The sequence below is a fragment of the Phocoena sinus genome, chromosome 16, assembly GCF_008692025.1.
Source record: "Phocoena sinus isolate mPhoSin1 chromosome 16, mPhoSin1.pri, whole genome shotgun sequence".
Classification (NCBI taxonomy): Eukaryota; Metazoa; Chordata; class Mammalia; order Artiodactyla; family Phocoenidae; genus Phocoena; species Phocoena sinus.
The window spans coordinates 31,232,826-31,259,226 of record NC_045778.1 but is presented as its reverse complement, the minus strand read 5'-3'; the positions used below and the strand labels follow the sequence as shown (position 1 = coordinate 31,259,226).

General features: G+C 49.6%; 1 protein-coding gene across 3 annotated transcripts; it reads right to left on the bottom strand.

Moving 5' to 3' along the window:
- Positions 1–1,166: 1,166 nt before the first annotated feature.
- Positions 1,167–24,549, bottom strand: PRXL2A (peroxiredoxin like 2A). Of its 3 annotated transcripts, none has more exons than XM_032608410.1 (6): positions 24,353–24,549; positions 14,017–14,179; positions 11,345–11,436; positions 5,755–5,895; positions 4,986–5,150; positions 1,167–2,095 (listed from the first exon to the last, which is right to left on the bottom strand). In XM_032608410.1, exons 2-6 carry the CDS (start codon positions 14,159–14,161, stop codon positions 1,979–1,981), a joined length of 660 nt encoding a protein of 219 aa, XP_032464301.1. In that variant the 5' UTR covers positions 14,162–14,179; positions 24,353–24,549; the 3' UTR covers positions 1,167–1,978. The 3 variants fall into 3 exon arrangements, with proteins under 3 accessions (XP_032464301.1, XP_032464300.1, XP_032464299.1); XM_032608409.1 differs by having other exon boundaries at positions 14,017–14,196; positions 24,353–24,531; XM_032608408.1 differs by lacking the exon at positions 24,353–24,549 and adding an exon at positions 18,368–18,523 and having other exon boundaries at positions 14,017–14,196.
- Positions 24,550–26,401: the final 1,852 nt, after the last annotated feature.

Sequence of the window (26,401 nt, the reverse complement as noted above, 5' to 3'; positions counted from 1 at the left end):
CGCCTGCCTTCCCAGCTTCACCTCCAACCTCAGTCTTCATCCTTGCTTTCCTGGATAAACACTGACTCCCCTCCTCCTGGCAGCTTTGGTTCCTTGGGTAAATACAATAGTTTCCCCTTATCTGTGGTTTTGCTTTCCACCCTTTCAATTTCCCACAGTCGACTGCCCTCTGAAAACATTACATGGCACATTTCAGAAAAAAACAATTTATAAGTTTTAAATCACACACCATTCTGAGTAGCATGATAAAATCTCGTGCTGTCCCACTCTGTCCTGCCTGGGATCCCCAGCCATCAACATCGTCTGCTGCTGACATCCAACCACTGACATTGTCATGGCTCAGTAATCCAGGATCACCTGAAGCAGACAATCCTCCCTCTGACTTAGTGTCAAAAGGTCAGTAGTAGTCTAACCCTACGTCACAATGCCTACATCATTCACCTCGCTTCATCTCAGCACATAATTATCTCACATCATCACGAGAAGGATACGTATGATAGATGTTTTGAAAGAGACCACAGTCACATAACTTTTATCACAGTATAGTATTATAATTGTTCTATTTTATAATTATTGTTAATCTCTTATTGTATCTAATTTATGAATTAAAATAATAGGTACGTATGTATAGGAAAAAACACAGTATGCATAGTGTTCGATACCTTCCATGGTTTCAGGCATCCACAGGGAGTCTTGGAACATATACATATGAGGGGACCACTGTACTCCTCTTCTCTGGACTCCCATCCCCGCCTTCCTACTCCTGGGCCAATTTGGTGCCTTGAGCAGACTCCCTAGGGCAGAGCTCCCTTCAGGCTCTTGCTGACCTCATACTTACTCACATGACAAAATTTCAAAGATAACAAACCAATGAACTAAGTTACATTTCATCTTCTCTGTCCTTCTTCCTCCTCAGTCACCAAATTAGGCTAGAAAACCATCAATAGGAAAGCAGCTACCAGTTTTAAATGCCAAGTCATTCCTCTAGGAAAGTCAGTAAAATCACTAACATGAATGACAGGATGAACTTTTCTGGGCATTTGGAAACCTCGTAGATCATTAGAACTAGAGGAACTCCTCCCCCGACCCTACCCCATACACATGCAGAATACTGATTTTTCATGTTCAGTGTCTTTGGCCCCCCACTGATTTAAAAAATTCAGCCGTTATTACGGTAAATATTTTTATTGTTAGTTTTGTCAGAAACATTTGTACATATGGGCAATTTCTGATGCCTGATTTTATTAGAGCCTAATTTTACTGATCATCTCTTCTAGAAAATCAAATCTCCAAGATTAGAATGGAAGACAATGAAAAAATAGATTTCACTTTATAGTTTACCTTTATCGAGCCATCCAAAGCACATAGTTCTTTTATACGAGTATTACTTCAACATAATATAATAAATCATAACAAACCAGTGAACTAAGTTACATTTCATCTTCTCTGTCCTTTTTCCTCCTCAGTCACCAGATTAGGCTAGAAAACCATCAACAGGAAAACAGCTACCAATTTTAAATGCCAAGTCTTTCCTCTAGGAAAGACAGCAAAATCACTAACATGAATCATTCATTGAAAACACAAGCCAGAACCTTATACCGTTAATCTTCAAGTCAATCACCAACTTTTCTTAGATTTTTAAAGACACGAAAATGAAAATCATTTCAAATAACAGCACTCAAACACCATATATGTTTGTAATGAGGTGTAGCAGTCAACTTTAAGCCTCTGATTTTCCAGGTTTTAGCTGAAATAAGCCTTATTAATTCGCTTTTTAGATTTTTATCAGTCTTGTTTGGGGGTTATCTTGCCTTATTAGGCCTAAACAGAGTACAATATTAAAATATGTTAATTGTCTATACTGAGAATATGGCATAAATGGGTTTCTAACTCCTTAGGGACAGCAGTGGAAACACAACACATCCCATGAACACGGGTGAGAGCCCTAGTTATCCCTGAGCTGGGCAGTTTCACACCATCATTTCTTCTCTGAGGCTGAAGTCTGTGGTTTGATGATCTTCTTAGCAGCTTCCAGAACAGAAACTAGGTTTACTTTGTCTCCAAATTCTTTTTCTCGGTGCTCCAGAAGAATGCCCTGAAAGGAAACAAGAGGGTACATCAGTCCTCACTCTGAGTCATTCATTCATGAGACAGACACTGAGCGCCAGCTGTCCATCAAGGCCCTTGCTTGGGCAGCAAGGAACAGAGATCCGAATTGGTCCCGGCTCTGCCCTCGAAGAGTTCAGTCTTTTGGGGAAGGTAGATCAGGGGAGGCTCCTCCGCAGTATTTGGACTGTACGAGCAGCACTTTGGGAGCCGGAAGTCAGGAGGCTTCACAGGTGATAGAGCACGTCTACAGGTAGAGATGCACGTAAAAGAACACTCCAGGCAGAAAGAACAGAATGAGCTTGCACAGAAAAGCCTGGAGTTGTGGAAGTAGAGCTCAGAGGTCAGACCTTGACAGGCACTAAGTGAACACCTGAAAAGGGAGACGCTATCTTTAGTTTTCCTACGAAACTGGAGGCTACTCACTTCTGATACCATGAAGCAAAATGCACTAAGACATACTACACCCCAAAATACCCTAAAGTTGTAAAAAAGATAAAATGTGTTTGAGATCAGCATCAAGGAATCCTTGTTAAAGGGTTCTTTGATAGGTGACAAATTAAACTCAAATTGAATTTAAAAAATAAACATTTATAAACATGTTCTTTGTACCATTATTTATAAAGACTTTTAAAAAGAAAAGTGCCACCACACTGTGGTGACTACAGAGAAGCAGATCAGGAAAGTACATTCACTCGCTCATTAGCGCGGTTTGCAGACGTTAAAAACACTGAGGAAGAACATATGATGACATGGGGAAATGTTCATGACACACTGTTAAATGAAAAAAGAACATCTAGTTTAGTGAGGTACCGTTTTCTAAAAAAACACAAAAGGCCTGTCAGCTCAGCTCTGTCCTAAGAGGTTGTCCCTGGTAAACAAAAGGCCTGTCAGCTCAGCTCTGTCCTAAGAGGTTGTCCCTGGTAGCTGAGCTTATAGAATGGCTCTCCCCACCTTCTCTGTTTTCAAATTTCCTATGTTGAAAACACACTGCTTCTTTAAAGTTAAGTATGCTTTAAAGATTATTATGACAAAGGAAATCCCTACTGAGTGGCACCTGGCACAGTGGGACTGCAAAAACTCTGCTCTGAAGAAACACGGAGGTAAGCCCTGAGGCCAGGCCAGCCTGGTCAGCCTTCCACCAGGAAGGAGGAAGACAGGAGCTCCGGGGAGCACCAGCAAAGTCAAACAACACCCCAGGAGCGAGCCAGCCAGGCTTGGGCAGCCCGTGAGCACCAGGTGAGTCACTGCCAGGCAAGAGGAGGCTGGCAGGTGAGCCAAGCCCTTCCCTGGGGGCTGAGGAAAGGCAGAGATAGGAAGGGGAAGGAATCCCAGGGGCCCGGAGTGGGAAGAGGCTGAGGGATCCTGAGGAAGTGGCCTGCCCAAGTGCAAGGGTACCTGGAAGGGGTCTTTGGGAACCACCTCCAAAGTGGGGCTATGGGCAAGGGAAGGGCAGGGTCTCTGGAGCAGGACAGATCGGAGTTCCTGAGTTTCATTCCCTTTGCACCACATACTGGCCCCATATCTTTGGCTGAGTTATTTCATAGGCCCACTTCCTTACATGTAGATAGGAATAAAAATACCGACCATCCCAGACTGGTTGCAGAGAAGACAGGAGATCACGTATATGAGCACCTGGCACAAGGCAGGTACTCACTGGCAGCCGTTATCACTAAGACATTTTGATACATTACCAGAAAGTTAGCAAACAGGTTTATGTTATATCAGATACCAATTCATGCTAGATTCTCACACAGACAAGCAACTGCAGATACCAAGGTTTAAAAGGAAGAGATTCGAAATACAGCTTAAAATTGAAGGCATTCTAGTCCCACTAGCTTTCCTCCCCAACTGGGGAAAGTATGCAGTTATCAACGTCAGTGGTGAGTTCCACCATGCAGACCAACCCTGTCTTCTTTTTTCTTTTTGGCCGCACCATGTGGCTTTTGGGATCTTAGTTCCCTGACCAGGGATTGAACCCGTGCCCCCTGCAGTGGAAGCATCGAGCCCTAACCACTGGACCACCAGGGAATTCCAACCCTGTCTTTTTACAGACAAGCTCAAATGTTAATGTCATGCCCGAAGTTGGTGAGACGAGCCTAGAAATCAGACCACTGGGTCTTCCTGCCAGGCCTTGAGCCTGCACTCACTGTACCCTGTCCTTTCTCTGAGCCCACCCGGCCTCTGCTGGCACTGCCGTGAGTCTGCCGTGGAGCATCCACCTACCCGCCTCCTGAGCCCACAGAGACCTCATCTCTCCACACCTTCCCTTAAGCCCCCGTGCTGACTCTGGATCCCCACAGCCAGGGCCTGAAATAGAGTGTGCAGAGAAGTCTGCTGCCCCTCCAGAGACAGCCAGGCCACCAGGACCCCCACAGGGAAAGCACCACCCAGCACAGCTCCCTGCTGCTCCCCCAACGAGGTCTCTTTCCATTCCTTCTCTCCTCTTCACTTTTCTCTACTGTCTATCCTCGATGACAGGGAACACTGCAAGGGAGTAAATTCTTCACAGAACAAAGACTCTGCTTTTGTTCTAGTGTAGAAAACAGAACTTGACATCAGGAAACCCGGGTCCAGGGTCCTGAAGTGCCACTGAGGAGCCGTCCTCCTTGGTGCAGTCACTTGCCCCCTCACAAGTTATTTACCTGCAAGACTCAGACTATGTCGCGATGTTACTGTGACGAGGGAGGGGGTCGTGTGTGAGGTGCCAAGAGAGCAGGCGTGCAATAAACGATCATTTCCCTCCCTTCCCCTTCCTCATGCTCCCTGGCTTTCTGGAAGGAAGGCTGGGAGACTCCGAGCAGGGAAAGCCACCCTCCCACCCGACACATCGGGGTCTCATGCTCACAGACCCACGAGTGAACACGCTAGCAATTTACCTGCTTTCCTGGTCCCACCACAAAAACTCCCCCAAGGATGAAGCCCTCGCCTTCCAGGTTTCCAGAAAAGCCTCCACTCCGGGCCCGGAAGAAGTTGTACCAGACACCCAGACGGACAAATCCCATGAACATCATCTTCCGCCTTTCCGGACCATAGAACTTCTTCTGTAGGAGCGAGGAAGACAGACCCCATATGAGTAGCCCATATGCCTGCCTTCCCCAGGGAGGAAAGTTCCCAGCAGGGCATCTGTTTTCAGACAAAGACCCAAAGGCTGCTGGTTCCTGTCCTCCACCACCCGACACACAGCTGCCACCCAGGAGCGCTCTCAACTGCCCGAGCTAAAGAGAACCCTGCGGCCTGCCACCCTGACTCTAATCTCTTGCTATGGACGTACAGGGTTCTTGGGCCTGACAGAGTGACAACAGTCCTACATTCTGCAGAGGTTAGTAGAGGGGAAAGAACTATGGCTGCAATGAATTAAGGGACAGGGGCTTATGCTGGGCAAACCCCTGCAGCGCAGGGAAACCGGTGGAGCTTTCAGCTATTTCCAAGGCTCCCATTCCCGGATCACAAGTCAGGAAGGGCTCAAGTAATAACTGAAGGCCAGCTCTTAAGTTTTTTTCACTCATGCTCTGCTCAGAGGGCTAGGGGCAGCTGAAAGGGAGGCCGACTCCAACTCCTGTCCAGACATGCTTTGGGCCACCGAACTCTCCACGCACAAGCGCAATCCCCAGCAGTCTGTGTCCGACAGGCTCACAGCACACGTACCTTTTCATCCAGGAAGATTTCTCCTTTGAAATAAGGCTGGAAGTCCTTCACTTCAGTCTTGACGTGCTCCTTTACCACTGCGTAGAGGGGGATGCCCAGCTCGTCCAACTTGGGCTTCAGGGAGGACAGGTCTGCAGCCTCCTGCAGAAGACAGGAAAGGTCAGGGGCATGAACTCTCGGGGCTCTGCAGCCAACCAGCACCCTCTTTCCTACAGGCCCAGAGCGTGGCTGGCACCGAATGCAGAAGAACAAAGGCAACAAAATGCCAAGAACAATTAAGGCCTGTGTAGACCAGCAAAAGACTGTCCCAGCTGGGCACGAGGCCTCAGGATAGAGTGTCAGGTCTCCTCCTCAGCCCAGGTTCCTGTCCTGTCCATGGAGGGAAGGAGAGGCTAGTCTCCTGTTATGGGTGTCCTAACCATGGCCTGGGGAGCATCCGATAACTAAGGGCTTGCTTGCACCCAAACTCAGTCCTCCACTCCTAGCCACAGTGCTTCTCTCCTAATCTCCCAGCCCCTCCACTGCACTAGAGCAAACTAGCACAAGGGCCTAGCAGTCGATCTCCATGCAGGCCATGTGAATAGCTGCCTCCACACCTCTGCTCAGCTGGCCCCCTCTCATTGCAATAACCTTCCTTCTTTCTCCAGCTCAAATCCTACCCTCTAGAAAAGGATCCCTGTTCTAAAAAGTTCTCCCTGGCTAGCGCAGCCTGGAGTAAAGGCCTGATTCTCTGTGTATATCTAATCTTTCCTGCTTGGCGACTTTTTCTGTACTGAGTCCACTGGGTTCCACTAAGTTGAGCTTTGTCCCTTAAGTTCCCAAATGTGTCTCAGAGTCAGAAACTGCCTTCCATTTCTTGTATCCCTCAGTGCCTAGCACATGGCTGGATATGCAGAAGGTACTAGGTACCAGGAGGAAAGATTCCAGGTGAAGGTGGACAATGGGGAGACCGCAGCTGAGCTGGGAAGTATGGACATCCCTGATTCTCAGGAACTGCGGGCTAGATGAAAAGATGAAACTCACACATCAGGGTAGAGCTTCGATGTTAAGAACAAACTACTTTTTCACATTTGGTGTCAGAATGAAAGAAGCAGCAGGAAATCCTGTCAGAAGCAGCCTACTTGCCTCCAATACATTTGCTATATGGTGGCAACTGCATTTAATTTTTCATGTATTTTCTGGAACAACAACAAAAGGATAGCTAATGAAGCAGAGTTCATTACAATGCATTTGTCAAGAGGTTCAGTGAGTGGCAGACTCTGCCCAAGAGCAGAGAGGACTACAGGTCTGATGTGGTCAAAGAGCACCTGTGTGTAAGAGGAAAGGTTTTACTCACTTTCCCTGGGCTTTACTCAGAAAAAGTGTGAAGTGGAAACTGAGTCACATGCCTCCCCCCTCAAAGTAACTTTGCCTGCCATCCAACCATCCTTTTAGAAACATAAGTTTCCATAAAATGCTCTACCAGGGTACGGACCAGAGCCCAGAAAAACAGGTTGTAATTAGAGCAGGTGTGTAGGGCACGGCCGGATAGCCATTACGCATGCACTAAGTATGCCGCTAGGGCGTATGCACCTAATATGCTAATCAGGTTTTGAAGCAGTGGCCTATCCAAAGTCCGGCTTGCGAAATGCGATAACCATACGGACGAATCAGGGACTTACACGAGTCCTTAAGCCCTTATATAAGCAGACAGGCTCGAGCGTACGGGGTCTTCCTTCCATCCGCCCGAAACCAAGCTGTACTCCAATAAAGTGTGATGCGAGAAGAATCTAGCGTGTGGTGATTCGTCATTCTGCTGGTCAGAAGCGGCTCGCCGCAAGTGGTGCCGAAACCCGGGAATCTGCGCGCCCCGCATGGAGGACCGATTCAGAACTCGACACACGGAGTGAACCGCCGTTAAGTAGTCCAGTTTAGGTATGTTTTTGCTGCAATAGAGCCCGAGATTTTTATTTTCGCTTTCGTTCTCTTCGTAGCTGTCGCACTTTTTGTCTGCGTGTGGCTACGGTGCCATCAGCCCGACCGAGTGTGTCTCCCCTGGCCATTAGATAGGTCAGAGATCTTCCCGCTTTAGCAAGTTGTTCATATATGAGAGTGAACTATGGGGAATAGTTCATCCGCGGAACCAACCGTTGGATTCCATGAGCCCATCCAAGCCCTTCTGAACGATCGAGGACTTAAGATTTCACATAAAACTATTAGTAAACTGTTGCAGGATATTGATGGTGCCGCCCCATGGTTTGCGGTGTCTGGAAGCCTGACTGTTCCATCTTGGGAAAAACTGGGGAAGGACTTGGCTGATCGTCACAAAATGGGGGAGCTCTCTTGAGGCACGTTTCCGTTATGGAGAATGATACATTCATGCTTAAGAGAAGGGAAATGCGAAGATATTGTACAGATGGGCCGTAAAGCTCTTAGCATACATCAAGATAGTGCGTCAGAAAGTGAAAATATAGGGACTACGGTAGATAGGCCTAAGAATCCTAGGAAAAGGAAAGAAAAACAAATAGAAAAATCGGATGCAACGCCAGGATTGTATCCACTTTTAGATGAATTTAAAGCGCTTTATTTGTCTCAAGATGAGTTGAATCCCAAGGAGGAGGCGGATCTGGAAGAAGCAGCTGCCGAATATGAAAGAGGACGATATGGCAGTTCCCCATGTGCTCGTCCGCCATTTTGTGCCTCTGCGGGTGCTCGTCCGCCATTTTGTGCTTCTGCTAAATCAAAAGCTTTAACATGTACTCAGACTTCCGCTTTTATTGCTAGCGCCCCCCCTGGCGCTGCGGTTCGGAAACCGCCAAAGTGTACATTCATACCCAGAGAAGTCTGGTCTCAGGTACCCACAGCTTTTCCGGTGTTTGAAGACCCAGCCACGCGTCAAAGATATTATGAGATGGTGGATTATAAAATACTTAAGGATCTTGCAGAGGCTGCCAGGGGATATTTAAGCAGAAGTTGAATATCCTGCAGCTGAATGCAACCAGAGTGGATCCAGTGACTCTTGGAGAATTTACCGCATGGTTAGCTAGAGCATTTTCCTTTTTTAAGGAATGGGTGGATGTGGGACTGTTCGCAGCCTGCTGTTTGTTTGGGATAGTGTTGTGTCTCTGGTTGGTCTGTCGTATTCGCATTCGAACCCGGCGAGATAGGATAATGCTCACTCAGGCGCTTGTGGCCATCAGTGAAGGCGAGTCCCCCGCAGCCTGGCTCTCCACCCTAAAAAACATATGATCGCCCTTGCACAGAGGGGCCTTGCCGCCATTGCACCTCTATAGGGGATCAGCCCTAGGGGCTGCCTCTGCACGGAGAGGTCTCGTTACCATTGCACCTCCATGAGGAGCCCATGCCACGTGAAGACAGCCCTTGCACCCTGCAGTTCGATTGCGAGCATTGCACGCAGGAGGGTGTCTGCGAATGCAAGCGGAAACTACCGGTACACCGTGTACATACCCCGGTATGAGCACTGGTACAGGTCAATGTCCGCTGCAATGGTCGAAAAGAAGAAAGGGGGAGATGTAGGGCGCGGCCGGATAGCCATTACGCATGCACTAAGTATGCCGCTAGGGCGTATGCACCTAATATGCTAATCAGGTTTTGAAGCAGTGGCCTATCCAAAGTCCGGCTTGCGAAATGCGATAACCATACGGACGAATCAGGGACTTACACGAGTCCTTAAGCCCTTATATAAGCAGACAGGCTCGAGCGTACGGGGTCTTCCTTCCATCCGCCCGAAACCAAGCTGTACTCCAATAAAGTGTGATGCGAGAAGAATCTAGCGTGTGGTGATTCGTCATTCTGCTGGTCAGAAGCGGCTCGCCGCACAGGTGCTCCTGGAACCTTGGGGTTTAGCTGGCCTTGAGAAATCAAGTCACAACAGGCTTCCATGTTGGTATTTGGAGGCATCAGAGATTGGACTCAAAAGCCCTGAGTTTAAATGTCACCCCCTGTGGTAGGCAGAATAGTACCTCCTAAGGATGGATGTCCACATCCTAATCCCAAGAACCCGTGAATATGTTTTGTTACACGGGAAGGGGGAATTAAGGCAGCAGATGAAATTTAGATTGCTAAGCAGGTGATCTTAAAGGAGATTATCCTGTTTTATCTGGGTGGTCCCAATGTGGAATCACTAAGGTCCTTAAATGTGGGAGAGGAAAGCAGAACGGTCAGTGTCATAGTGACACAATGTAAGAAAGACTTGGCCAGCTATTGCTGGCTTTAAAAATGGAGGAAGGGGGCACAAGCCAAGGAACGCAGATGGCCTCTAGAGGCTGGAGAAGACGCAGAAATTATTTATCCCCTGGAGCCTCCAGAAGAATTACAGCCCTACTGATACCTTTATTTTAGCTCAGTGAGCCATTTCAGAATGCTGACCTTTAGAACTGTAAGAAAATGAATCAGTGTTATTTAAAGCCACTGAGTATGTGATCACGTGTTACAGCAGCAATAGGAAATTAACACACCCCCTACAGCAGTATGACATTGTCACTACCTCTGTACCTCAGTTTCCTCCTCTGTAAAATGAGAATGACAACAACAAGCTGTATTTTCCAGGGATGCAGTGGGGAACCAATGAGGTACCGACGGAAAGTGCCCTGAATGTATAGAACGATAGTGCACCATGCAATGCAGGCAGATTCTCAGCCAGCCCAACCACACAAGCAGGGGAGGGCTCTGCAAGGCTGAAAGGAAATGCCTCAGGATAAGTCAGGACAACCAGGGGAAGGAGGATGGCAACTCGGACAGGACCAAGGCCATGACCTGAAAAGCAAAGTTTTCTCAAGAGCTGGAGTACTGTCGTTCCCAGTTCTCCCCCAGGCAAAGCCGTGAACCTCGGGACCTGGGTCTTCTGTCACTGACTGTATGACCATGGATAGGTCAACAAACCACTCGTATCCTCAGTTTACCTATGTGTAAAGTGACAAGGCTGGACCCTGCCTCCCCTTGACAAGCTTCCTCACTTACTGAACAGACGCGATGGCCTCCCTTTGAGGGGCCAACCTGGAGACCTCCCAGTCAGTGAGCCCCAAATTGCACCAAACTCTCATGCCCACTGCATCCACACTATCGGCATGACCAAAATCCCCTGGGCTTCAGATCCAACGCCGAGAGCACAGAGAGGCAGCAGAGTCACCACGTGCGGCTCTCAGCTATCCATCAGGGACACCAGCGGGATCCCCAGGAAGAGGCAGACAGGCAGGTCCATTCTAAAGATGTGGCCCTGTGCTCCCCCGGGTGCTGTAGCTGCACCACAGGCGAGGCTGCCCATGCCTGTACCAGTAACGATCCAGGCACCTCATTTCAGTAAGCAAACCCCTGTGCTGAGAACTAGGGACATGCAATTGGCCCTGCAGGTCCAGGACACAGATACTACAAGAGTGAAAGGCCTTGGAATGCCCAAGAAAAGTCAAATATGTTGCTAACCCTAGGATATGGTGAGCTGTTAAATGAACAGAAGCAGAGAATTAGGCAAAAAACAAAACAAAACAAACCTAGAGTAAATAACATAATGGGCCACTGTTGGTCCTGGCTGGAAATGCCCCGGTCCCCCCTTGCTACGATCCCTTCCTCTGAACAGATCCTCAAATGCACTCACCTCTCGACAGAGGAAACAGCCTGGCCTCCGCACAGCCATAATCACAGCTCCATTATTTTCCCAGAGCGCCTTTGCTTTAAAAGTCACTGGTTCTGAGGAGAAGAAAAGGGAATTCAGTATCATTTCCTCTCAGCCTGGCCCCAACCTCTAAGCACCTCACAGCACCCGGCCAAACAGAGGACCTGCAAAACTATTTCACATGTGGGAAAAAGCAAACAGGAAACACAGATAGGGAATATTCATCTTTCCAAGGAAAATGAATCCAGTGTAAGGGTCCTACTGTGTAACCAGAAGGCCCCACCCCCGTAAAAATCTAGTTGTGAACTTGAACATCCCAAACTGGAACATTTCTGGAAAAATAGCATATTCCTTTGCTGTCTCAATGTAACTTGTAACAATCCTTTAGGGCAGATACATGGCCAAAACTTGAACGAGATCTTGCACTTTGGCCAAGAAAACCCCAATTCTTAAAAAAGTATTCAAAGAAATTAGGTCAAAAGAAATTAAAAACAAAAAGCAATTTAACCTAAATATGTTAACTGCACCATTATCCATAGGAGAGGGTAGAAGATGTCCAACAAGGAAACTCTTTGGGTAGCAGGGTAGTGTAGCTCAAGCCCGGCTACAGTCACACTGAGTCCGCATCTAGGTGTGACCCGGGGCAGGCTATATCTCCGCCCTGAACCTCCATTTCCCCATTTGTAAATGCAGATGCCTAGCAGCTCCACTTTGGGCCACAGGGAGTATTAAAAGATGGATATAAAAGTGCTCTCCAGGTAACAGAGTCAGTGAGGGCTCAATAAGTACTATCCCTTATTATTTTAGCATTTCTCAGAGGAATCCATGTCCCTGTGGGATGTTACATAGGAAAAAAAGAAGGTGGGACGGGATCAAAATCAAATGACACTGGGAAACGCTGGGTCGAACATAGCTAAATAGGACTCTCTCTGCAGGGCTTCTTAGTCCCTTACTGAGGTGACCTACATTATAAATCTGCAGTCACAGTTCCTGCCTTCCCTTGACAAGCTTCCTCACTTACTGAACAGACGCCATGGCCTCCCTTTGAGGGGCCAACCTGGAGACCTCCCAGTCAGTGAGCCCCAAGTTGCACCAAACTCTCATGCCCACTGCACCCACACTATCGGCATGACCAAAATCCCCTGGGCTTCAGATCCAACGCCGAGAGCACAGAGAGGCAGCAGAGTCACCACGTGCGGCTCTCAGCCGTCCAGCAGGGACACCAGCTGGCTCCCCAGGAAGAGGCAGACAGGCAGGTCCATTCTAAAGGTGTGGCCCTGTGCTTCCTCGGGTGCTATAGCTGCACCACAGGCGAGGCTGCCCATGCCTGTACCAGTAACGATCCCGGCACCTCATTTCAGTAAGCAAACCCCTGTGCTGAGAACCAGGAATGTGCAATTGGACATAGTGTTTCTCAAATTTATTGGACTCAGGAGCTCCTGTCTTTGAAGATCCAGGAGCCTGGAATTCCTCAGAACACACTCTGGAAGGTTTGGCTGAGTAAACAGTGGTACAATTTTACTAAATATTATGGAACGATTATCATTATATTTAGAGAGACAACATGAGAAAATGAAAAATGCTTTTGATAAGAAAAAACTAATACTCAGCCATAAAAAGAAACGAAACTGAGTTATTTGTAGTGAGGTAGATGGACCTAGAGTCTGTCATACAGAGTGAAGCAAGTCAAAAAGAGAAAAATACCACATGCTAACACATATATATGGAATCTAAAAAAAATGGTTCTGAAAAACCTAGCGGCAGGACAGGAACAAAGATGCAGATGTAGAGAATGGCTGAGGACACGGGGACGGGGAAGGGTAAGCTGGGACGAAGTGAGAGAGTGGCATGGACATATATACACTACCAAATGTAAAACAGATAGCTAGTGGGAAGCAGCCACATAGCACAGGGAGATCAGCTCGGTGCTTTGTGACCACCTAGAGGGGTGGGATAGGGAGGGTGGGAGGGAGACGCAAGAGGGAGGGGATATGGGGATATATGTGTACGTATAGCTGATTCACTTTGTTATACAGCAGAAACTAACACACCATTGTAAAGCAGCTATACTCCAATAAAGATGTTTAAAAAAAAAAAGAAATAGATTTTATCTCTTAAAAAAAAAAGAAAAAGCTAAAATGTAAAAGATCAATATACAAGTACACCAAGATCATAACTATATATTATTACGTGTACACCTGGAAAAATATGTGTGAAAATAAAAAAGATTATTGTGTTAGGGTAATGGAATTATCAGTAATTCTTTTTTTTTTTTTTTTTTTTTTTTTTTTTTATGCGTTACGCGGGCCTCTCACTGCTGTGGCCTCTCCCGTCGCGGAGGACAGGCTCCGGACGCGCAGGCTCAGCGGCCATGGCTCACGGGCCCAGCCGCTCCGCGGCACGTGGGATCCTCCCAGACCGGGGCATGAACCCGCGTCCCCTGCATCGGCAGGCGGACCCTCAACCACTGCGCCACCAGGGAAGCCCTATCAGTAATTCTTAAAGTGTTACTAAATTTTTCCTAATGTTATATTGCCTTTTCAATTAAAAAAAAAAAAAAAAAAAAAAAGAACTACTTCAGAGAGAAAAAAACTAAGTAAGCCTGCATCCCAGCATCTTGGAAAAGTACTGACACCAGTGGAGTCACTGCTTACCCTTCTCCAGTGTTTTCAGGTCTATATCCTCCAGATACTCCAGCGTGGCTTTCTGGGGCTTGGGCAGAAATACGTCTGTGTTGGCCAGGAGCAGTGCCAAGGCAGCAGCCCCTAGGGCCCCCGCACCAATGGACCACATTCCCATGGTGAAGAAACTTGGATCCTGGAGGAAAGACATTTCTGGGGATTGAGAGAAAGGAAGACGACGTTACTGCTCCCACAGGGCAGCCGGAATCTGATCTCCCGGACAACAAGGCTCTGGCTGGGCAGCCAATCAGGGGGCCAGAGGCAAAGGGAGGAGAAGCAGCAGTGTCAGAGATGGGACTGGACAAGGGCTGCTAACTGAGCCCCTGCCCACCTGCCGCTACAGGAGCCTGGGAATACAACAGACATGTGGAGGTTCCTGCCCCAGGGAGCTCACTAGTGTGGGTCAGCAGCCACGACAGAGGCGACAGCCTCTCTTGCCGCTCCCTCTCCCTTGCTCAAGGCTGTGTCCTCCCAGCTTGATGGCGCTCCTCCAGGCTGTGTCACTGCCCTCCTCATCAATGTCTGCTCTCTTCCTTCACAGTCCAGGAGTGGCAGCTCCCACCTCCCTGGGGAGGCAGCAGCCTCTCTGTGTGATTAGATCACTTAGAGACCAACCACCCTGTTGTAACCCTACCCTTCCTCCTCGCTGTGAATCCCTCAGACACAGAGCCCAGGTCCTATTCATCCAGCCCCCAGACAGTGCCCAGCAGGGCCTCACTCGAAGTAGGCAGGCAATCCCAGTACATTTCTCCAACTGAGAATACCTTTATTTTCTACTCATTATACAAATAAAACAGGCTCACGGTGAAAACAAAACAAAACACCAAAAAAGAAGCAACACATAAAACCACAGCTGACAAGAAAGCAAATATCCTCTCAACATCTACCACCTATTAAATTATACAGTTTAATAGAGATGGCCACTATTAGTCTGACATTTTTCCCCTGTGAACAGAATTATACAGATGCCTGTCCAGTGAACAGGTAGAGAGACTAAGAGAGAAGGCAAAATGTAAGAAAGAGCACGGTGCTGGGGTGTCTGCTTCAGAGGACTGGGCAACAGACAGTCTGCACTGGGCAGGGGGCTCTGTAGTTGAAATGGAGGTCCAGGCAGGTCCTATAGCATCTGGCCTCCTTTCAGCTCATGCTTGGGGGCCTCGCCAAGGCTTCCTCTAGTTGGGAAGCCTTGTGCTTCTGAGTGGGAGCTCCTGGAAGCAGCCCACCCCTGTAACCGCAGTAAGTACCCCACCCAGGCTTTGTTTCTCGACAACCACTTACAATACCTATCTTTCCATCTGGCCCTCTCGCCATCCTAGGATCTGACTTACGCCGGAGCCTTCCTCCCCAAGTACCTGCACGACTCTATGTGCTCGGATCACTGGGTACCGACCTGAGGTGTGTGTCTACGTGTATGTGTGTGTGTGTGGCCCACCTGACCTCATCCCACCTAACCAAAGGCTTAATTCTCCCCTGCAGGACTTGACTCAGGAGAGGACCTCTCCAAAGGATTAAGTAAAGGCCCAGAAATCCGCATGTCACTGCCAAGGGAGGGGGCTGTGAGGGATCCACTGCCATGAGGTAGGGTTGGGAGTAACTTGGTGGTGATAACTTTGGGAAGAAAAGGGTAGGCCAGACTAGTGTTTAGGCCAGCCCGGGAAGTTCAGACTTGAGTTCAGAAATAAAAGGGAACTTTCAGACAGGGGATGTGGAGTGTGTACTGGGAATGACCAAATGAAAATAGCCTTTAAGAAAGAGGAATTTGGCATCTGTACACTAGGGGACAGGAAAAAGAAGGGGATTGTGTGTGTTGGGGGAGGAGGTGAGCTGGGAGAGAAGAGTTTCTTATAACCTCAAAATGTGCTCTCGTGTGCTGGCAGCCTTGGCATCGTGGAGAACTGCAGAATTTCCAGCCTTACCTCAGAACTAAAAAGTCATAACCTGCATTCATCAGACACGGCAGGCAATTCACAGGCACATAAAAGTTTCAGAAGCATTGTCTTGGAACCAAGAATTCAGGTTTTGTGGTTGGTTGGCCATAAGCCACAGAACAAAGTACAGCCATGAGCGCAGGCTGGCCTTGGAGAGCTGGGCCTTCCTCAAGGGCCGGCTTCTGTTTCCTCAGCTCATTGTGTGAGGGCAGCCACAGAGACAACGAGAGTCAAACACCAGGGCACAACTCCACGCCTCTGCCCGGAGTGTCCTTCTTCATTCGCTCTGTCCTGCATGACTCAGACGCCTCTTCCAGGGGTCTTCTTGGATGCTCTGCCTACCCCCGTCCCCCAAGAGGGGATATTCACCCCCACCTGTGTCCAAATCACACGATCCTTCTGATGTGGACCTGTTTTCAAGTTTTCTCTCTTCTAACGCTTCCTCAGTTTATCTCTGAGCTCCCCCGTGCCCAGCACAGGGCCTGTTTGTGGTCCACAGCGGGCTCTCCATAAATGTGTGCTAAAATGAATTCAGTAGGATTGAGTGATGAAAATGATGACTTATGGAGGACCGAAGCACTTGGGCAAAGCAGGAAAGAACGTTCCACAGGCCGGCTTCCAGTTCTTTTATGTGTCAAAGTTACACATTACACTGCATTATAGTTCACAGAACCATCAGGAGGAAAACCACAGCTCTCACCTACCTGCTGTAAACAGGAGATTCCCCAGAGCCTGAAACAATTTCTGTACCTTGACGCACTTCCAAAACCTCCCTGGACTGCTGACATGTGTATATGAGTAAGGCCCACACGGCACGGTCCCTGATCACAGATTTGCTAACATTTCTGCATCAGTTCGCGAAGGCCAGCTTACACCTACCCTCCAAAAGGACTCACTTCAATTCCTGGGACACATCAGAGCGTTGCAGGAAGTCCAGGGACCCTTCCAGTCAGCTCCACACCCTTCTAACACACCACTGGCTGTTTCTGGAGGCAAACAGGCTCCGGCTCCCCACTGTCCCATCAACAGCCATCAATCAAGCCTGTTTGCTCGCGAGCACAAGGGAATCAGACTCAAACAGACTCAACATTTATTTCCAAACATTTATTCAGCACTGACCTGTTTAATAAATGGCAGTTTGGGATGACATAAAACTAAATGATAAACAGTCCTCAAGGAGATACAGGCCGAGTACACAGATAACAGAAATTCAAGTGGAAAGGTATGAACACGGGGCTAAGGCAGTGCAGCGGTGAGAACCAGTTACATCTGGTCTGGGCAGCCGTAGAAGAACCCAGAAGGAAATGGCTTTGAAGCAGGCATAGGATTCAGAGAGCAGGATGGAGCAGCTAGGCCAGGCTTGGGCTCAATAAGCCTGGGAAACAGCGGACTGGCGGGGGTGAACGTCCCAAAGGCGCCTGACACCCTACCTCAAGTTCCCAAGCCAGAGCACAAGATGTGGGCTTCAAAAGCCCCAGGAGCATTGTTTAGCACCCCAGCCCCCGCCTCCAGCTGTGATCCGGAAAGCATAAGCACAGAGTCACCCCTCTGGGGAGCTTGGCCCAGGACCTAAGGCCCCGCAGCACTGAGATGTGAGAACATTATCAGCGCCAGAGGTGAGAGGCTGGCCTCTCCATGAACATACACTCCCAGCGGGCCTCTGGCAGCTGCCTCTTCTGCCAGTGGGAAGCAGTGAAAACTGACTTCCGGAAACACCTAGAGAGTGTATAGATCCGGCCTCTCAGCCAAGCCCCCCTGAGATGCAAAGCAATTCCCATTCCCAGCCAAACCATGTTTACTCTAAAGGATATGGACCGTGTGTCAGATGTCCCTTCTCTTTCCTCCCCTCTCTATCCCCTTCTGTTAAGGAAAGGGTCAGTTTCTCTGAAAGATAATAGCAAGGCTGTTTACAGAAGAGCCAGCCGCCACCTGACACAGCCATAGTATTCGGTTCCCCACTGCAGCACTTATCTGATCAGGTCTCTCCCACAGAAGAACGTGAAGCCTGATAAGACCACAAACAAGCAACAGCTGGGCTGGCTCAGAGTGGCAGCGCTGGTCTGGGATAAGCGCCTCGGGGCAGGAGACCCGGCTGGGCTCCCTAGGCCCAGCTGGCTTGATCCCTCCCTCAGCCTCATTTTCCTCAACTCCAAAATGAGGAGGTTGGATGGGGTGAATGGCAAAGCTTCTAAAGCACCCAGTGACATCGTGGGATTCTATCAAAAACAGCTCACTTTGGAGCCTGCACATTCTCGGCTCCTCATCACAACTCTACCGCACCCCATCCCCATTTCAATTTCCAGAGTGTTTCTTCCCCGCTGCCCAGAGCTTCACAAGGCACCTCCCCTCCCCCACACATGGTCCCTCATCCCCAACGTCGGGCACCAGGCACTCACCATCCGCAGTGCGCACACGCTGGCTTCTGCTGACCCACGGGGAGCAGGCAGCAGGAGAGGGCTGGAGGTGGGGCTCTGGAGTCCCGCCTATGGCCCTAAGCTCACTCCATTGGCAGGACCAGGCCACCCAGAAACCCTGGGGCTCCTTCAGCTGCGGACAATCTCCAGAAAACATCAATATGGACAGCTGCCAAGATCCCCTAGCCCTTCAAAACTTGGAGCAAATGTTGAGTCATTTGCAGTCACGCAGATTATAACGTATCAAGCGCCAACAGACTCCCTCTCTGCTTCCCCGGGCAGGCTAATGAAGTGAAGCCCTTAATGTGGCCCTTAATGCAGCCCAGGGGTCACACTAACTGAAATCAAAGGAAGATGTCCCTCTCCCCCTGGCCGCTTGTGTAACAGACAAGCAAGCCTGACACCATAGTGGATCTGTTCCTTTAGCTCTAACCCTTGTGCTCTGCAGCCTCTGCACCTTCGAAAAAGGATGTTTCCTAGAGCCTGAAATATACATGATAGCCCATTCTTGAAGCTTTGACCTTTAAAAAGTAGCAGAACTAAAAATAACAATTGTCTTGTTGGAGGTTTATAGCAACACTGTGAGGAGACCTACATGGACAGCTGCAAGGACAAAGGGTTCCTGCACCAAGAAGTATGCAACCACCAGCCACCCGCCTCCCCTTTCAGTATAAAAGCAGCCTGAATTCTAACTCGGGTAAGATGGTTCTTTGGGACATGAGTCCATCATCATCTCGGTCTGCTGGCTTTCCAAATAAAGTCGCTATTCCTTGCCCCAACACCTCCTCTCCCGATTTACTGGCATGTCATGTAGCAAGCAGTATTGAGTTTGGACTTGGTAACACTTGGGCAGCCTGCTCCCTTGCCCTGTCCTCCACCCCACACCACTGGGGCCCCTTACCTGCTGTCTATTCTTTACCTCCCTCTGCCTTCCCTTCTTTTCCTGCCACTTCAAGACTCCTCTCAATCCACACTCCCTGCCTCAGTGACCTCACCTACAGCCAGCACTTCACTCACCACCTTGGTAGTGACTTCCAGGTTCCAAGTGCTGCTCCGGACTCAAAAGTTTCCACTTGGGGGTTCTATAGGTTATCTCTGTTGCATCATGACCAAAGCTGAGTCAGTTTCTCTTCCGGAGTTCTTTTTACCTAGCTCAGTGAATGACACAAGCATGGAGCCAACTCCTCAAGCCAGAGACTGCAAGTTGCATTTTACTCTCTGTTCTCCCTCATTGCCCACATGAAATCAGTCAGGAAGTTCTGACCATCCTACGACATGGGTTCGCTACCCATCCTCTTCTCAGCCTCACTGCTGCTGTCCACAGCAAAGCCCCTATTACTCTGTACCTGGCCTATCTCAGTAACTACAGAACTGAGCTTGGCTGGCTCCAGCCGGGTCCTCTTCAGCCTAGCCTCCGTGCTGTAGCCAGAGCGACTGTCACACTCCCCGGCCTGATCACGTGCTTCCCTTGCTTTCAGACCCTCACTAGCTACAAACCTCCCAGCACGCCGCCAGGGCCCCTGACAGCTCAGCTTCAGGCCACCTTTCCGGCCTCACCCCTGGCCACTTCAGCACCCTCATCAGATCACTCAATGTGTAAGGACTATAACATGTTTTGTTAGGCCTCTGCACTGTTGCTCGTGTTGTTTCCGTTACCCAGAATGCCCTCCCCGCCCATGCCAACTAGGGAAAGGCCCAAGCACATGTAACACTTTCTCTCCGGAGCCTTTCCTGAAAGCCCCGACAACTGACTGCTCCCTCACCTCTGGTTAGATAGCAGGCATGTATGTGCAAACACACACATACCTTTGCACAATGCACAAGCAGATGGACTTAGTGAATTTAGTTATTTACATGTCTGTCTACACAATATGGTGGAGCAATCTGAGGGCAGGGGCTGTTGTCTTATTCATTCCTGCAAATTCAGCATTTAACACAAATCTTGGCAACTAGTAGGCATTAAATCTCTGAATGAAATGATCTGAATTTTACTCCTTAAACTCCGCAGTGAGGCAGAGCTGGAACTAATCTGCAGCTGGTTTGACCTTAAAGAAACACTCAAGCCTGGGGCTTAGGTGACCTTAGGTTGGGTCCTACCTCCCCTGCTCATCGGCAGGGTGATCTGACACAAGCTATGAAGACACTCTGGGCCTGGATCTCCTCATCTGTACAGAGGAGGGAACTAGAAAATCTACAAGTGCATCTCGGTTCTGACATCCAAAGACTCTGAAGTACTGCACGATTGCAACTCCAGGGTTCTGACATCCAGAAAGCCACGGGGACACCTGCCACTACTGCTCTCCTGCTGGGTGTGTACAGTCTCACCCTCTGCTTCCCCAGGCCTCATTCTACCTGTTCAAGGAGCTGCCTCTGGGCAGGAACTGATAAAGTCTTACTAAAACAAAGTATCAGCCCTGGGTGGGTTAATTCATGCCGGAAACAAGTAGAGACAGCATCATATTCCAAACATTAAGGGTACACCTGCCCAGCCAAGCCCGAACCAGGGAATCCTCCCTCCTCAGAATGAGCTGGCTTGAGGCAGACACAGGGCAGAAGGAAGAAAGGGGTCCTGAGGGAGACAAAAGAAACTAGGAGTGTACATGGGCTTCCTTGTCTCAAGCCCTCAGTGAACAAGGCTGGAAAGGATGCTTCATCTTCTTTTCTTTGCTCTCCTCTGTTCCTTCAGAGCTCTAGTTCAGCCCCTCCTTCACTGAGCAAAAGAAAAAACTAAGGCCCAGAGATGGGACCAGCTAGTCCCAGGTCACTTGCGGGGAGGACTGGTTAGTGGCTGTGCCGGGACTCAGGTCTCCCAACTCCCAGTCCATAGCTATCTATCCTGCGTTGGACACTCCTGCATAGGCTGAAACAGTGTGGGATCAGAGCCCAGGAAGAGGGCCTGCAGGCCTTCACGTCTGCTCACTGGCCTGAAGAAGGCTGAAAGCAAAACTGCTCCTGGACAGAGTCTGGGAAATCGGGTGGCTAGAGAGAGCACTAATCTTTCCCAAGCCCAGTACTTTGTGAGCAGTTTATAATTCAAAGCCAAATGTTTTAAGGGTCACGTTGCCCATTCTCAGCTGAGAAGCCACTCCATACCTCTCCTCCCCACAGTAACAAGGTCCTGTCAATTCTGTATAGACAGGCTTGAAAATGGCCATTTTAGCAGCCTGGTGACACGGGCACCCAGGGCCCCACGAGCAGTAGGACATACGCTCCCACCCACCCTTGTTGTCAAGCACCACGGAACTAGCCAGTTGCAAGGAGCTCTCACCTACTTGCCTCGGTCTCTGACTTCCTACTTTGCTCCTTGGCGTGACTGCTTAGCTCTTAAATGCCAGATTCAGAAAGTTCTGATCAGATGCTGAATGTAGAACAAGAGGACTGGGAAACATTGAGTCACTGCCAGTGTGAGGAATATGGGGGCTGGAAGAGGACTTTTCCTCTGATCAGCTACCCTGCGGCTACAGAGCCCCACGCAAAACACCTGGCTGTTCTGCCCCTTGCTTGTACAGCCTCCTGTCTGGGCTCAGTGACATGAGTGTGGGTGGAAAGCAAGGGAGATACCACAAAAGAAACTGAGATTCAGGACAAAAATCCTGGGTTCTCACTCTTCGATTATGAGAGGTCACGTCGTCCCTCTGAACCTCAGTGTCTTCTTAAAAACAGGGCACTTTGGGCTTCCCTGGTGGCGCAGTGATTGAGGGTCCACCTGACGATGCAGGGGACGCGGGTTCGTGCCCCGGTCCGGGAAGATCCCACATGCCGCGGAGCGGCTGGGCCCGTGAGCCATGGCCGCTGAGCCTGCGCGTCCGGAGCCTGTGCTCTGCAACGGGCAACGGGCGAGGCCACAACAGTGAGAGGCCCGCGTACCGCAAAAACAAAAACGAAAACAAAAACAAAAAAAACCCAGGGCACTTTGAAGGGTTGTTGGGAAGACTATATACGAGCAATGAGGAACAAACTGTAAGGCAGCATCATCTTTCTCTTCTTTGCAGGGCTCAGATTCACTCATTCTCCTATGAGGGCAGGAGATTTGAAGCAGAACAGACACAAAACACTGAACAACTTCTTCAGCTGTGTCACTGCAGGCCTGCCTCTTGGGCGGAAGTTCTGGATCTGGAGGGAACCCTGGCTTTTCTCAGGCCCCTGTGGTCTAACTGCCACCCCACAATGCATACTCCATGCTGCCCTTCTGCAGCCTGCCAGCACCAGAGAAGGCAAACAGCCCTGCCCAGTTGTAATCTCCCTGTGTCAGAGGCCACTGAGCTCAGGGGTGGGCTGGCTCCCACACAGTGTCTCCAGACAGTTCTTGCCACACACGCCTCAGCAGAAGGAGGTTTGGAGTGTCTCTACTCAACACTTCACAAAAAGGCAAGTACCCAGCTGGCAGGAGAGCTGCCTTATTTCTGGGATACTAATAGAGCCTGGGGCTTCGAGCCTCAGAATTCCAGTCCTCACCAAACTTTCCAAGCACCATTTAAGTGACAGAAGCAGATAAGACAAAATAAGAAATGTCTTCATACCCCACAGGAACAACGCATAAGATGTCAAATAAATGGCATGCCCTTATAAAGAACAGCAATACAGGAATGGCCACACCAAGAATAGCTCAAACCTAATTCAAATTCCTACAAGCTGTAAGCACCTGGACAAGGCACTGCTTTTGTATCAGTAAAACAGGAATGATTCCCAAATTACAAAATGTAATCTTCCACAGAGTTGTAAGAATCAAAGGATTAAATGTATACGTGGTGCTTTGTAAGCTACCTTACTAAGAGTGACATAATGTGAGGTGTAATTCTTACTCATTTCTAGATTAGTCAATGATTGCCCCTAAAATGTTGTTTGTACATGAGATGGAGGGTTTCTGATGACCCGGTATGTTCCAAGGAGACAGGGTTTCTGATCTCCAGGACTGGGCTGGAGCAGAAGCATCAGAGCCTATATACAAGCTGGCTCCCGGACAATGCTTTGCTAAATAAATCCCAAGTAATTATTTTCTGTTTTTAACCATCTGACAAGTTCAAAGGAAAATACATTAAAATAAATAAATAAATAAAAGCTACACAGGGTTAGAGAATTGGGTTGTGGAAAGAGCCTCGTGTTGGTAAGGAAAAGAGGCCCAGAGTCAGCTGGGACTGGACCCCAAGCCGGCTTCTGGCCCCGCCGGGGGTGCTGCCTCCCCACGGCCCTGGCCAGGCTAGGTCTTAAACATCTTCTCCAAATGCTTCAGCTCCGATCCCTGCAACAACCTCGAGGAGAGACTGTCCGATCATCAGTGCCTTGTCTTTTCACTCCCAGACTTCAGCACAGTGTTTTAAAACGTACGGCTGAGGTCTTTTCAAAAAAAGTTGGCAGGGGTTGTAACCTTTGGGTAAGGGAGGCAAAACAGGTGCCTCTGAGATGATGAAAAACGCGAGAAATCGCCGCGCCATAAAACACAGGACCCTAAGCAGGCACAGAGCCCAGGGCGACCAGGCTCTTGGCCTCCACCCGCACATCGCCCATCGCCAGCTGGTCGGCCCGCCACCCACAGGCAACCCCGCAGGCCCATCCCGGGCTCGGCCCCGCATAACAGACGCGCCAGGACAAAGCCCCTTTCTCAGTTCTTTGTCCCAACAATCCAGGCAAGCCGGTGCCATCAGCCTCTCTCAAAGCCTGGGGGCGGGGAAGAGAAGGGTTTCTCGGCCGGTCAGATCAGCGCAGGGTCCCGGCCCCGGGTTTTCTGACCGCAAACGCTGGGTTTTTCCGCGGAGCGCGGGGCTCAGGGGCGGGAGGGGTGTCGTCCTCCGAGGGAGGTGGGGGCCGCCTCGAGACCCGCAGGTGTGGCCGCGCCCTGCCGGCTCTGAAGCAGCTTCCCGCGGGCTCCGAAGCTGATCGTGGGGCTGACCTAACCAGCCCCGCATCCGGCCAACCCGCGCGCGCGCCCCGACCTGCATCATTCGCCCCTCCCTGCCTCAGTTTCCTCACCTGCCTTCGCGGACGTCACGTGCCCCGCAGAGCCCTGCGCGCCGCACTTACTGCTCGCGCTCCCCTGCAGCCCGCCTCCTCTCGCGCCCGACGCACGGTGGCTGGCGGATGGAACACTCCCCGGCCCCAGGGGTCCCAGGGGTGGCCCCAGCGCCTGCGCAGGTTCGCGCCTGCGTCGCCCCGCGCGCCACTCCCACGTGACCCGCCCAGTTCCCCCACCCCCCACCCCACCCCGTGGCTCAGTGCCAGCCCGGCTGTGGCGCTGTCGCCAGCTGGGAGCGCGCGTCCAACTCTATGCGGCTTTCGGGACCCGTTCGCTTGCGGTCCCTGGTTCTCACAGCTCCAGCTGCTTTCAGTCCTTCACGAGTGGTGACGCTAGGCTCCTGATTCATTGTCAGGGGCGCCTTCTGGAGCAAAAGGAGGCTCTCGACTGCCCTGCTGGGAAGCCCTGTAGCCGAGGACAGTCCCCTTTCAGTCCTCAGCGAGTTTTTGAGCAGTTACTTTTTCACGGTCTTTTGGCATAGGGAGGGGGAACCTTTAGGACCGACACACTTTAGCAACAAATTCAGAATTGTCAGCCTCTGACCCCCATCCCACATCCTCTTTCACCCCAAAATGGTGGCCATTGGGCAGAGCGTGGTGAGTGGAGATGGCTGGCTACTGGGATGTTGCCTGACTTTACAGATTCTGAAGTCGGGGTCTAGTTTGACCCACATGGTTCTTCCACTCATTCAGTTACTCCTCATATTTAAGTGTCCACATTGTTCTATAAAAGTAGGCAGTTGAGAGAACACCTTTTCAGAGACAGGAAGACCTGATTCACAATATAACACTTAAAGTAACACTGGGACAACTGATCAGTCACAAGGCAGTGTGCAGTGAAATAGCAAAACAGGGCTGCCACACCCGCTGGTCAGAGGTAGCTGTCTGACTGCAGTTTGGCCCCTGAGTTCACCTGGCACCGCCTCCTGGTGTACAAAGTCCAAAGCGTTCCCTGTCACCTTCCTGACCTCCCACCCAGACTCCAAGCTCCTTGTAAATTTATGGGCCATTTAAGAGATCTCTCCTTCACCAGATTGTGAGTTCCTTTGCTCCATCTCTGGGAACCCAGAGCCTGGCCCAAGGCCACCATGGAAGTATACAGGGGAAGTGCTGTGAAAGAGAGGATGTTTCTAAATTGGAGGGGAGAGGAATCAGTCTGAGTGATCATGCAGCCTTCTTGCAGGAGTGGGTATTTGATTTGAAGGCCTGAAAATATTTGCTATAATTTGGTACAATGTGGGTGTAGTCATAAGAAGACAATTTACCCCCAGAGGGCCTTTCTCACTCCTGCTTAATACCTTCTTACCCGGTGAAGGGGAGGGGGAAAAGGCTTATTCTATCCATCCTGAAACAGGATATTTGGTCAACAGGGAGAAAGGTTGCAGGGGAAAAAGCCCACTTAGAACAAAACAGGAAGCCATTTCTCTTGAGTTTGGGTCCCCGGAGACTGACCATTAATGACAGAGCCATTCAGGGATCACCGGTAGCAGAATCCTGGGGTAGAAGGCTCCCTGAGGCTTCAGCTGTGGTATAATTACCAAATACAAAAAGCCATGATTATATTTATACTTTTGTAGCATTCCAAAGCCCTGGACTTCAAAAACCAGGCTAGATCTGATAGCTAATTAACACACTCTTCACACTCCCCATTTGTCCAAGAAGGCACAGGCTGAACTCATTAAAAAGCAGTCATTAGACCAGAAGAAAAAGTAGACACAGGAAAATTTACAAACTCAGGGATTAAAAACAAAAACATCAATCTACCAACTTTGAAAAAGAAAAGTAGTTCTGGTGTTGTAAAGACCATGAAATAATCTAGATTTTAATTTAAGGGGTTAGAAATTAAGGTCGACTAGGAGCTTTGTGACAATTTAGGTGTGGTACCCTCTCAGCAGGGGCAGGGAAACTGTTCTGTCCTTCAAAAATCCCCTGGGGCAGGCAGAAAACATTGCTAACAGGAGGAAGTTTGGGTAAAGATTTGTGATTCTTTCAGTGTCACAGACACCC